Source organism: Papio anubis, chromosome 16, assembly GCF_008728515.1.
Source record: "Papio anubis isolate 15944 chromosome 16, Panubis1.0, whole genome shotgun sequence".
Lineage (NCBI taxonomy): Eukaryota > Metazoa > Chordata > Mammalia > Primates > Cercopithecidae > Papio > Papio anubis.
This window is the reverse complement of record NC_044991.1, coordinates 66,195,387-66,209,295: the sequence shown is the minus strand read 5'-3', so window position 1 is coordinate 66,209,295 and position 13,909 is coordinate 66,195,387. Positions and strand designations below refer to the sequence as shown.

Sequence of the window (13,909 nt, the reverse complement as noted above, 5' to 3'; positions counted from 1 at the left end):
ATGTGTCCCTGCTCTGGTATCCAGTGTCTGGGAGGCTACAAAAGAGCACCTTTTTTTCTTTTTTTTTTTTTTTTGAGATGGAGTCTTGCCCTGTCACCCAGGCTGGAGTGCAATGGTGTGATCTCGGCTCACTGCAACCTCTGCCTCCCAGGTTCAAACGATTCTCCTGCCTCAGCCTCCAGAGTAGCTGGGATTACAGGCTCGTGCCACCACGCCCAGCTAATTTTCTGCATCTTTAGTAGAGACAGGGTTTCACCACATTGGCCAGGCTGGTCTCGAACTCCTCACCTTGTGATCCAACACCCTTTTCATCCTCTTTAAAGAAAAACACCAACAAAGTTCTGTGTGGGACAAGGACCAAGGATTGTGGTCTGAGGCTGTGCAACCACATAGCTTCTGTATGGCTCTAATGCTTGAGGTAAAAAATGAGAATGGCCAGGGCCTTAGCTGCTGTATTGCTGTCATAAGGTGAAGTACTTTATAGTATTGTACTTCCCCACAATAAGCACACGAGGGGAAAGAGTGGAATAGGGCAGGGGGAAGAGGACAGGACACATCAGTGTACTCCAAGAATGGGACAGAGGAGAGGGGCACCCTTGTTATATACAAATGTCATGAGAGGCTGGGCGCCGTGGTTCACGCCTATAATCCCAGCACTTTGGGAGGTCAAGGTGGGCAGATCACTTGAGGTCAGGAGTTGGAGACCAGCCTGGCCAGCATGGTGAAACTCTGTCTCGATTAAAAATACAAAAAATTAGCTGGACATCATGACAAGCGCCTGTAATCTCAGCTACTTGGGAGGCTGAGGCCGGAGAATCGTTGGAACCCGGGAGGCAGAGGTTGCAGTGAGCCAAGATCGCGCCACTGCACTCCAACCTGGGTGAAAGAGTGAGACTCCATCTTAAAAAAATAAAAATAAATAAATAAATATCAGGGAAAACTTTGAAAATGTATGGAATAAATATATGCAACTCTAGGGCCTCATGTTAATTTCAAAGAGAATATTTGACAGAATGAAGGTCATTCCCAACCACCAATCTTTTCTTGAATTCATCAGTTTTCACCATCTCCCAGTCTGGAGAGACATCTGCTCCAGGTCTGAGCCCCTAGAACTCCCTCTACTTCAGGGGCCTCATGGGAAAGCCCTCTGTGGGGAAGGGGTGGGGTAAGGGGGAAGAGACTAGAAGCCCTCACCCACCCTCTATTCCAGAAACCTCCTCTTTGTGAATTCAAGTCAGCACTGTTCAAGTGAGCTCACAGCAGTAACCACTCACACTAGCAGGTGTTATTAAAAGGAATTTAATAATTTTAATTAAAAACTCTTAACAGCGAATTCCGTCACAGGCCTTGGCATCTGGAAGCAACTCCAGGGACATGTGCCCCCTTTGGGATGTGGCTGACCCACGGTTTTGGACCCGAGGCCCACCGGTGCCGCATGGCGAGGGGCTACCTGGAAGTTACTTCAATACGATATCAAAGATCCGCGAAGATTTTTTTTAAAAAAGTTTTAAATATATTAGACTCTCTTGATTGCCATTTTTACACAAAGCTGCTGATACAGTATACAGAGTTTTAACTTTTTTTTTCACATAAAATACATTTTTTAAAGTGTTCTCTGTACATCAGTGGCTTCTGGTCTGGTGAATTATTGCGGAGGGCTGGGGGTCTGCAGACTTTTCCTGGGTGTGCAGAGCCAGGCCCCGCACGGTGGCACTTGCAATGCCCATGGGAAGCGGGCCCTCTGGCCAACAAGAGAGTCCTGTCGGGGAGAGGGCTATAGCTTCTGGCACAGGGGGTCACTTTTGCAGAGTCATCCACTGACCATTGGACCCTTTGCTCTTACGTGCCCTGGGGCAGGGAAGACCATCCCCAAGTTACAAATAGCAAGAGTTAAATACAGTCTTTCTGGGCATCTTGAAAGGAGCACCCTTCTTGAAAGTACCCCAGTATCCTGCTCTAGAAGAGAGAGCAGGTAGGTGAGAGAGCTCAGGATGAAAAGGTATCTGACACCAACAACCACAATGGTCTCATGTTATTACAAAGCCAGCAAACCGGTGGGGCAGGACAGGGGACACACCCTTGTTAACTTTTCTAAGCCCCTTGGAAATGGATCAAACGGTGCAGAGCAGTTTTACTTATGCTGCATATTTGATGGAGAATTCTATCCTGAAGTCTTCAGTAGCTCTGGGCCTAGAGTTTATTCGGCTTCCCTAAGCTACTCGCCAGAAACCCACAGTCTGGTGATAGCCGCCAACTTTCAATTGTTTGGGGCATATGATGGTGAGTCATGCAGCACCTGCTTTGGAAGTGGTCTCCTTTAATCTAATGAGGAGCTGCCACAGGACCTGGGTCACAGCAGGAGCTAGGCATCTGGCTGACTTTGCCTGGTTTCTCCCAGCTCCCGAATCCACCCCTGCCATGGAGGGAGGCAGATTCCCGGGGAAAGGCTTTGATGCTGAAGGAAGCAGCAACTTTTCCTCCCATTATCCATTAGTGGGGTGAGGGGACTATGTAATAAATGAGCCACCATGAGCAAGAAACAATGACTTTAAAAACCTGAGATGCATTTGGCAGCAAATTGCAGAACAGTCTTCTAGACACTGATCTCAAGCTGATATTATAGAGTCCCCCAAAGATGCTGGCTGAAGGCAGCTATCACTGAAAGTTCCAGATGGAGCTGGATGATGTCTGCCTGGAACCCGAGACCCAGCATCTATAACTGCTGGCAAATGTTATCCAGGGGTGGCCATGACAGCTGTTCCCAGCTAAAGGAATTCAGACTCTAAGGATTCTGGGAGCTGAAAAGCAAAGGGTCGCTGGACCAAGATGCAGACACTTTGCCTCAGGTGACTTGAATGGGACTGCTGATGCCTGTGATCCCCAAGGGGCAGAAACCACAAAGAACAATTCTCTTGACTCTGTCGTATTCCTCCTTTATCCGCAGAACCTAACATAGTGGCTGGCATGTTGCAGCTACTCAGTAAATTACGTGAGTGAATTAATGAATAACGGCGGCTCATTCATTGGAGGTTAGTCTCCAACTTGTCTCTCAACACTCAGAAGACCTACAGGGAAAGCTCCCCAGGGACTTAAAGCCCCAAGAGGGGATGGTTTATCCCTGGCTGAAAACATGAGCCAATGCCTGAGAGTCACCCGTGTGTGAAGTCAGCTCCTGTTAGGGAATCACCTGGGATTCCCAGCCTTCTGGGTGGAGAGGAATGGCCCAGGAGGCAGGAGGCATGCGGAAAAGGAGGGAATGGCCTCAGGTGCTCAGTGGGTTGGGCAGCACATGCCTTCAGTGTTTGGCCCCTGAGCAAAAAGATCGGAAAACCTGCCCAGCTCTCTCCTGAGGAGCACATGGCTTCCCTCAGAACTCCCTACCTTGTAGCTAAGGTCGGCTCATGAGGGCTTTCAGCATCAGTCTGGGCTCATACTGTTTTACAGCCAATGGTACATGTGTTTTACATCATCCTGTCCTGTTCCAGCCACAGCCTGAGATGTTGAAGAGCCCACCCCAGATGGCAGGGACGTGGGAAGCATCTGTGCACCTGTCTTCAGCCTCCTGGGCCGCCTCTACCTCTACTCTAGAATACATCTATCCTGGCACTGGGGTGGAGGTGGCCTGATGCTGAGAACCTCTCCCCTTCCAGCAGCCACCAAGGGCGCAGTCACTCCCATGGGCCCTCTACTCTCTGGTCCAGTCGCTCTGCTCCTGGGAAAGCATCACTCAGGCTCCCTGAAGTCCAGCTTCCTCTCTGCGTTATGGGGCCATGGGGGCCACAGTAGGGGGCTAAGAATGAAGAATGACAAAAAGCAGATCCCATGACAAAAGTTGTGGCACAAGGCGGGGATGGTCTTCCAGCTCCAAGCCCCTAGCCCAGGTGCCCCTCAGGGAAAGTTTCTCATAGACTGAGAAAGAAGTGGGTTAAAAAGAACCCAGATCTGTTCCCCAGATTAAAATCTGGACCTAGGGGACCCCTTCAGAGCTCTAAGGAGGTAGTTTAAGGACAAATAAAAGGCGCACAGAGCAGGGGACAACCTGCAGCTTGTTGGTTGCACCAAAAGGTTCTGGCTGAGCCTGTGGGCAGTGCCCGTGCCATGGGCAACTCCAAAGGGGGTCCTGGGAGAATCAGCAGTGAGGGGAGAACAGCCATTCACAGTCCTCCCTCCCCAGCATCAGGAAGGCTGGGACTATGAAACTGCAGAGCTGGGCAAGACCCAACTCCAGCCCTACCATGGCTCTCCTGAATGCAGGACGGGATATTGACCACGTGCACCCTGGATTCGCAGATTTGGGACATCACCACTCCTGCAAGTGCAGGCTGGGAGCCCCTGGGCCAGGCAGGAACTCAAAAGGGCTGACTGGCAAATCTGCCTCACCAAGCATCCCCAGAAAAGCAAAAGCTGGGCCCGGGATCCTGAGCACTGACTCCACACACATGACTGATGGGGGTGGATGGGGGTGGGAGGTGGAGGTAGGCTGGCCCCTAATTGCTTGCTCTGACAGCTCAGTCTGAGGAGGGCTGGCTGAGATGGGCTGGGCTGAAACAGTCTGGATATTCACAAAGACCCAAGGGTGCTGGGCTCTGTCACTGTTAACTAGCGACTGTTTTTTTTTTTAAATTAACTGGCCTCTCTGGCTGGAAAAGCATTCCAATGGAAGCTCCTCATTTAGCTTCATTTTTCCAGCACCAGCCAGTAAAACCCAGTGACCGTGATACGATCAGCAAGAAGAAGTGAATTCAGATACCTCCCTCCCTCTAGGAGTTTTACAGACTGCAGGAATTTTTAAAATCAGATATACTTTTGTAAATACTGACCTTGTCCCCCTCCCACACCCTTCTGCCTTTGGCACTTCCATCCAAGAGGAAAACATGATTTGGTTGATTCCAGAAATGGAATCGCCTGGTTTTCCCCCTTTATCCCTGGATGGTCATACAGCTGGCTCCTGGCATGGGTAGAAGTGTGGCTCTCAACAAGGCTGCAGGGAGCAGGTCTGTGTCCATCTCATCTACCCATGCAGGTTCCTGGCTCCCTCTGAACACAGCGAGGACTTCTCGCTCCTGTCAGGTGTGGCTGGTGGCCCAGACCTTGGGATGACTCTGAGCAGGACTATGGGTCTCAGCTTAGCAGGTCCCCTCCCCTGCTAAAGCCACATTGGCAGTGGTAATGAGACTCTGAGTCTTAATTTCCATCCTTTTGGGAATACCCCATACATTCTAAGCCCCCTTGCTTCCCCTGAGCCCAGGTATGTCATTCCTACACACACTGATCGAGCTTGGGTGTGCGTGTGTGTCTGTGTGTGTGTGTGTGTGTTGATGTGACATGCACATACTGATCCGGAGAAGCCTTTATACCAAGAATAGAGCTGGGATCTCAAGCCCACCCTCCCAAGATCAGACAGCAGAGTGAGCCAGGAGGCCATGACGGGCCTTGTGTCAGATGGCAGACGATGCAGCAGGAAGCAGAACCATGGGACATGGGACATGGGATGCTATGGGCAGCCAGGTGAGGGCTGGGGTCTGAGTTCCTCTGAAAAGCAGAGCCCACCTCTCCCCAGCTGCCCTATGACACCTCCCCAGCCAGGGCTGTCGGGCTGGCCTGGATTCCAGGAGCCCCTCTCCAGTCATCTCCCTCCTCCATCACACAGAGACTAGGAGATACGGCAACAGCCATGCACCTTCTCCTCCATCTCCTCTATGGGGGCCTTGAACTTTAAAAGTGGGGGATCTCCGCTGGTGACCGTGTAATATACCGAGGTCCCATTGCTGCTGTATGGTGAAGTTCTGCCTCCGATCAAGGGGGCCTTGCCTTCACTGCTACTCTCGCCCGTCCTGGCCATGCTGCTGCCCAGGTGGGTGCTAAGGAAGGGGTGGCTGAGCAGCTTGGCTGCAGCCCGCTGCCGCTTCAGCTCCAGAAGCGTCTGAGGGCTCTGCTCCTTGTAGCTGCTCCAGGGCGGGGTGGCGTCAGCCACGCCAGGGTTGCCATAGGCCATGCTGTAGTCGGGCACCTCATGCACCTTCCAGACATCGCCATTGGCCAGTGCATACTGGTAGGCACTGACCGGAGCCCGGAGGCCATTCTCAACAGGCATGTCCAATTCACCTCGTGGGATCTTGGTAGGAAATTCGGAGAGTAGCACTGGCTTCTCCAGCCTGGGGTTCTGCAAGTGAGAAGGACAACATTACCAGCTGGCTGGAAGATCTGAACCTACTATCCACCTGTCTCTCTGCTGAGGGCATTATTCTTTGGACCTTTCCCCTATCTGTTTTCCCTCTCTGGGTATTGGGGCCAGGGTTGTCCTTTGGGGAACCCCCAATCTATGAATTTTTGTAGAGCTGACTGACCCCTGGTCTTGCTCCAGGGCCTGGATCATGACCTAAGGCCTAGCCAGTCAACATATTTCACTACTGGGATTGGCCCAGGGATGAGTTCTTAACTGAAATTGCTTCAGTGAAGCAACCCTGGGACTTCTGCGAGAACAATTGGGAAAGAGAAGTTTCTGTAGGAACTGTGGGTAGTAAGAATGATGTAAGCTGAGGGCTGGGGAGATATTGTGTTGAAGGGTCTGCTTGCAAGTGAAGTTGACATGAAGGAAAACTAAGAGAGACTGCATCCCAATGACACATTTGAAGCCCAGGATCCTTCCAGGCCCAGACTTTTCAGTTGCATAAGCCAATAAATTCCTTGTGTGTAAGTCCATTTTAGTTGGGTTTTTCAGTCACTTGTAATCCTTCCTCTGTATTTGAAGCATGTCTCACAAAGATTCTTACCCAGGGACCCTGTATACCCAATAATCCTTGGATAACAAGAGTTTGAAAAGTAGCTGCTTCCTAAAAACTATAAACTAAAAAATAGATACAAGCGACAATAACATTTAAAGCACAGCAAAAATCACCATGAACAAGGAACAAGGTCAAAAGACACATGAAGAAACTAGAAAAATATTTTCAACATATACGACAGAAAAGAGAGTAATTTTCAAAAAGTATAAAGAACTCTTCAAAGTTTTTTGTTTTGTTTTGTTTTGTTTTAGGAGGCAGAGTCATGTCGCCCAGGCTGGAGTGCAGTGGCTGCATCTTGGCTCACTGCAAGCTCCGCCTCCGGAGTTTTAAGCCCGTTCTCACCTCAGCCTCCATTAAGCTGGGACTGAAGCCGCCACCTGGCCCGGCCTAGTTTTTGTATTTTTTTAGTAGAGATGGGGTTTCACTGTGTTAGACAGGATGGTCTCAATCGCCCTGACCTCGTGATCCGTGATCTCGGCCCTCCCAAAATTGCTGGGATTACAGGCTTGAGGCTACGCCCGACCTTTTTTTTTTTTTTTAAAGCGGGTCTCTGCTAGGCTAGAGGTGGGAGACGGTGGGCAGCTATCTAAGCTCCACCACAACCTCTGCCCTCCCACCTCAGCCTCCCGAATAGCTGGGATTACAGGTGCACACCACCACACCCAGCTAATTTTCATATTTTTATAGAGACGGGGTTTCACCATGCTGGCCAGGCTGATCTTGAACTCCTGACCTCAAGTGATCCACACTCCTCGGCTTCCCAAAATGCAGACAGAGATTGCAAGCATGAGCCACCGCGCCCAGCCAAAAGTCAATTTTTAAAAGACTGCCTACCCAGACCGGGTGTGGTGGCTCACGCCTGTAATCCCAGCACTTTGGGAGGCTGAGGTGGGTGGATCACGGGGTCAGGAGATCGAGACCATCCTGGCTAACACAGTGAAACCCCGTCTCTACTAAAAATACAAAAAATTAGCCGGGTATGGTGACGGGTGCCTGTAGTCCCAGCTACTCAGGAGGCTGAGGCAGGAGAATGGCGTGAACCTGGGAGGCAGAGCTTGCAGTGAGCCGAGATCGTACCACTGCACTCCAGCCTGGGCAACAGAGCGAGACTCCGTCTAAAAACAAAAAACAAAAAAAAACCTACCTACCCAATAAAAATAGTAGGCAAAGGATACTAATATGCAGCCCACAGCAAAATATATAGATATACATGGCATTGGAAAAAAGTATTCATCCTCACACATCATTAATAATATAAAAATTAAAACAACAAAATATCACTTTTAGATATCACATTGACAAATATGTTTAAAGTGTGTTATTACTCAGTGTTGGCAGGGGTATAGGGAAATGAGTGAGAATGTAAATTGCTACAGTCTCTTTGATGGACAATTTTGCATCATCCTTCAGTGAAATTTTTTTTTCTTTTTTCCTTTCTTCTCTCCCCAGCTCTTCAGTAAAAAAAAAAAAAAAAAAGGCCGGGCACGGTGGCTCAAGTCTGTAATTCCAGCACTTTGGGAGGCCGAGACGGGTGGATCACGAGGTCAGGAGATTGAGACCATCCTGGCTAACACGGTGAAACCCGGTCTCTACTAAAAAATACAAAAAACTAGCCGGGCGCGGTGGCGAGCGCCTGTAGTCCCAGCTACTCGGGAGGGTGAGGCAGGAGAATGGTGTAAACCCGGGAGGCGGAGCTTGCAGTGAGCTGAGATCCGGCCACTGCACTCCAGCCTGGGCGGCAGAGTGAGACTCCGTCTCAAAAAAAAAAAAAAAAAAAGATAATAATTTTTTAGAAAAGATTATATACTTTGCACCAGCAAGCCTATTTCCCAGATTTTCTCTCTCATTAGTGCAAAGCCTAAAAGTCATCACTGGGCAAGCAGGAAATTGTGGCCAGTACTTCTATTGGAATGCTCTGTAGCTTGTAAAAAGAATGAACGAAGTCTCCATGAGCTGGCATGGAAAGATGTCGAAGATATATACATAATCTAGTTTTCTAACATATATATAATAACACATATATATATAATAACATATATATATGGTAATATGTGATAAGGCAAAGAACACTTTCCTTAGTAAGTTTCCATTTATGAGTGTGTATTTCTTCTCTTTCTCCTTTTAGAGTCAGGGCCTCACTATGTTGCACAGGCTGGTCTTGAACTCCTGGTCTCAAGTGATCCTCTCACCTCAGCCTCCCAAAACACTGGGATTACAGGCATGAGCCACCGAGTCCACTTTTTTGTTGTTAATGGCTCCTTCTGAAGTATGCAGGCAGACTGATGCCATGTCATGTGGAGACCGTTTCTTGGTGGTCCTAGTCAGTGCTTCTCAAACTTCGATGTGTATGTGAGTTGCCTAGGGATATTGTTAAAATCCGTATTCTGATTCAATAGGTCAGGGTTGGGGCCTGAAATTTGGCACTTCTAAGAATTTCCTGCTGATGTTTAGAGTAGCAAAGATCTGAGACACTGATCCCATCTTCGATGCACATTGGCATCATCTAGACCATTAAAAACATGTACAGGCCGAGCGCGGTGGCTCACGCTTATAATCCCAGCACTTTGGGAGGCTGAGGTGGATGGATCACTTGAGGTCAGGAGTTCAAGACCTGCCTGGCCAACATGGTGAAACCTTGTCTCTACTAAAAGAAAAATACAAAAATTAGACAGGTGCAGTGATGCATGCCTCCAATCTCAGTTACTCAGGAGGCTGAGGCAGGATAATTGTTTGAAGCAGGAGGCAGAGGTTGCAGTGAGCCAAGATTGTATCATTGCGCTCCAGCCTGGGCAACAGAGTGAGACTCCATCTCAAAAAAAAAAAACAAAACCATATACAACACCAATCTGAAAACATCACATATTATATAATTCCAAGCATATACCATTTTGGAAAAGCAAGACTATGGAAACAGTAGAAGATCAGTGGTTGCTAGGGTTTGGGGAGGAAGCATAAGTAGAACACCAGGGCTGTTTAGTGGGATAGACTTGGTCTCTTTAACCAGTTGTTCGCAATCTCAGCTGTCTAATATAACCACTTAAACCAATTGGCGAGAGCATTCTGTGTGACACTATCATGATGGACACATGACATTATGCATTTGTCAAAACCCACAGGAGGTACAACACAAAGAGCAAACCCGACGTAAACTATGGGCTTTAGTTCACAATAAAGTATCAATATTGACCCATTGGTGATAACATACGTACCACACTAATGTGAGTTGTTAATAACAGGGGAAACCAGGGTGGAGGGGGGTGTATATGGGAAATATCTGTACTTTCCACTCATTTTTCTAGAGTTCTAAAACTGCTCGAAAGAAAAAGAAATCTATTCGTTTAAAAAGAAAAAATCCCTGCTGGGTGCAGTGGCTCATGCCTGTCATCCCAGCACTTTGGGAGGCTGAGGTGGGAGGATGGCATCAACCTGAGAGTTGGAGACCAGCCTGGGCAACACAGTGAGACCTCATCGCTACAAAAAAATCTAAAAATTAGCTGGGCATGGTGGTGCGTACCTGTGGTCCCAGCTACATGGGAGGCTGGGCAGGAGGATCACTTGAGCCCAGGAGGTTGAGGCTGCAGTGAGCCATATTTGCACCACTGCAGTCTAGCTTGAGTGACAGAATGAGACCCCGTGTGAACAAAACAAAACAAAACCCACCTATGTCCATCTCCAGTGTCAGAAATCAGAGCACTGAAGGAAGAGGAATTAACTCCGGCCTGAAGGATGTGGGTTAGACGAAAGAGGTTTTCTCATGATGCAGGGATGTGGGTTAGACGAAAGAGGTTTTCTCATGATGCAGGGAACTTCTAAATATATTTATCTGCCTAATGCTTAATGAGATACAAATGATGGGCTGAGTCCTATACAAATAAGAACACAACTGACCCTGGAACACCCTTTGTGGTAGGCACATCATCTTGGCAATGGTGAACTGAGATACTGGAAAACAGGAAGGTTAAACAAAATCCCCACCTTTCGTGTTCTGGGGAATGGCTGACTGCACAGAATCACCCTTCCCCATAGGATTTCCAGAGCGCTCAGACGACCCCTCCTTTTCCTAGGACAACCCAAACACAGTTCCCCAAATTCTCATTCTTTTTCTCTGCAATGATTAGCTAAACTGTCAACTTATCAACTGAAATTAAATGCTTGCTAAATGATTTTTTTTTTTTTTTTTGAGATAGAGTCTCACTCTGTTGCCTAGGCTGGAGTGCAGTGGTGCGATCTTGGCTCGCTGCAACCTCTGCTTCCCAGGTTCAAGTGATTCTCCTGCCTCAGGCTCCCAAGTAGCTGGGATTTCAGGCACCTGCCACCACACCTGGCTATTTTTAGTAGAGACAGGGTTTCACCATGTTGGCCAGGCTGGTCTCGAACTCCTGACCTCAGATGATACCGCCCACCTGGGCCTCTCAAAGTGCTGGGATTACAGGCGTGAGCCAACGTGCCCAGCGGTAAATGATTTAACCAAATTTTAGTTAAGCTGCTCCCCTCCCCACAGGATCCTGGACTTTGACTTACCCTGAGGGTAAACAAGCACTGCAATGCAGAAAAACTCTCCTGAAGACCCTTCTGGAAATGGACTGACCATGGGACACACATTCCTGGTCAACTGTCCAATTACACCACCTGCTCGTCCCACCCCCAACCCTCAGTCCTTGCAGCCTCTTGTCTTCCTCCCTAGGTAATGAACTCCTTTCTCACTGACCTCCGAGATCCTTGCCAATTCTGTGGTGGAAGCAATCTACTTACTGCTGCAATCACTTGAAAAACAGTCTGTCTTTAGGTTTGAAAAACAACGACATGGCCGGGCGCGATGGCTCACGCCTGTAATCCCAGCACTTTGGGAGGTCGAGGCAGGCAGATCACGAGGTCAAGGGATTGAGACCATCCTGGCCAGCTTGGTGAAACCCTGTCTCTACTAAAAATACAAAAATTAGCTGGGTATGGTGGCGTGCGCCTGTAGTCCCAGCTACTCAGGAGGCTGAGGCAGGAGAATCACTTGAACCCGGGAGGCAGAGGTTGCAGTGAGCCAAGATTGCGTCACTGCACTCCAGCCTGGCCACAGAGCAAGACTCCATCTCAAAACAAACAAACAAACAAAAAACAACGACAAACATATACAATGCTGAGGTCCCAACTCCTGAGATTCTGATTTAGTCTGTCTGTACTACTTCTTAAACATTAGATTAAAGAACAAGGGGCACGTTGGCTCACGCCTGTAATCCCAGCACTCTGGGAGGCCAAGGCAGGCAGATCACTTAAGATCAGGAGTTCGAGACCAGCTTGGCCAATATGGGGAAATTCCGTCTTCTATCAAAAAACACAAAAATTAGCCGGGCGTGATAGCGGGTGCCTATAATCCTAGCTACTCAGGAGGCTGAGGTGGGAGAATTGCTTGAATCTGGGAGGCAGAGGCTGCAGTGAACCAAGATCGCGCCACTGCACTCCAGTCCAGCCTGGGCGACAGAGTGAGACCCTGTCTCACAGGAAAAAAAAAAAAAAGAAGAAGAAGAAACAGTGAACCAAAGTCAGCCACAGCCTTGGAAGAAATGTGATTTGGGGGTCAGGCTGAACAAATTATTCCTCAAATAAGTGGTTCTGAAATTCTTATGTGCAGCAGTATCACCACATCTGGGGTGGGTCCTGAGAATCTACATTTATTTATTTTTACTTTTTGGTTTCTTTTCAGAGACCAGGCCTCACTCTGTCACCCAGGCTGGAGTGCAGTGGTGCTATCATAGCTCACTGCAGCCTCAAATTCCTCGACTCAAGCAATCCTCCTGCCTCAGCTTCATGAGACCGAAGACTACACACCACCACACCCAGCTAATTGTTTTTTTTTAGGTGGGAGTGGCAGAGATAGGATCTTGCTATGTTGTCCAGTAACTCCTAGGCTCAGGAGATCCTCCCACCTCAGCCTCCCTCAGTTTTGGGGTTACAGGTGTGAGCCACTGTGCCCAGCCAAAATCTGCATTTCTAACAAGTTCCCAGGTGTGCTGATGTTGCTGGTCCAGGCACCATACTTTGAGAATTCCTACCCTAACATGGTGAAACCTCATCTCTACTAAAACACAAAAATTAGCTGGGCATGGTGGCAGGTGCCTGTAATCTCAGCTACTTGGGAGGCTGAGGCAGGAGAATCACTTGAACCCGGGAGGCAGAGATTGCAGTGAGCCAAGATGGTGCCATTGTACTCCAGCCTGGGCAACAAGAGTGAAACTCTGTATAAAACAAAAACAAAACCAAAAAAAAACAAAACTGACTATACCAAGAGTTGGCAAGAAACACTCTGCCATGGGAAAGCAGACAGGTACAAAGCACCTTGGAAAACTGCTTGGTAGTATCCACTAAAGCTAAACATATGCCTACCTGTGACTCCCACTGTGTTCCTGGGTATATTCCCAACACAAAATAGCGCTTATGTCCACCGAAAGACATGCACGAAAATGTTTATAGCAGCTTTATTCACAGTAGCCAGAAACAAGAAACCCAAATGTCCACCAAAAGGAGAATGGAGGCCAAGAGCAGTGGCTCACTGTAATACCAACACTTTGGGAGGCCGAGGAGGGTGGATCATTTGAGGTCAGGAATTCAAGACCAGCCTGGCCAATATGGCGAAACCTTGTCTCTACTAAAAATATAAAAATTAGCCGGGCGTGGTGGCACGCACCTGTATTCCCAGCTACTCAGGAGGCTGAGGCAGGAGAATCGCTTGAACCTGGAGGCCGAGGAGGTGTAGTGAGCTGAGCACGCCACTGCACTCTGGCTTGGGTGACAAAAGCGAGACTCTGTCTCAAAAAGAGGAGGAATGGATATATAGGGTGATTTTAATATTCAAGCAGCCAATTCTAAAACAATAAAAGAATGGGAGGCAGCCAGTGGCGTCATCCTGTAATCCCAGCAGGGAGGTAGGTGGATAAGTTGGAGGTGAGGTGTGCAAACAACATGGTGAAACCCACTAGAAATACAAACATTAGCCGAGGCAGTGGTGAGCGCCTGTAGTCTAACTACTAAGGCTGGGGCAGGGCTCGGCTGGAGGGAGGCGGAGCTTACAATCTGAAACCAAGGATTGCCACTGGCCAAGCCAGCCTGGTGACAAGCGAGACTTCATCTCAAAAAAC

At 48.6% G+C, this 13,909-nt stretch overlaps 1 protein-coding gene across 1 annotated transcript in view; it reads right to left on the bottom strand.

Moving 5' to 3' along the window:
• Window positions 1-1,283: 1,283 nt before the first annotated feature.
• Window positions 1,284-13,909, bottom strand: part of PPP1R16B (protein phosphatase 1 regulatory subunit 16B) — a 120,499-nt gene continuing 107,873 nt past the window's right edge. Inside the window, exon 12 of the mRNA XM_031656774.1 lies at window positions 1,284-6,163. Coding sequence (XP_031512634.1) covers window positions 5,654-6,163 — 510 coding nt within the window. The 3' untranslated portion in view covers window positions 1,284-5,653. The remainder of the gene's footprint in view (window positions 6,164-13,909) is intronic.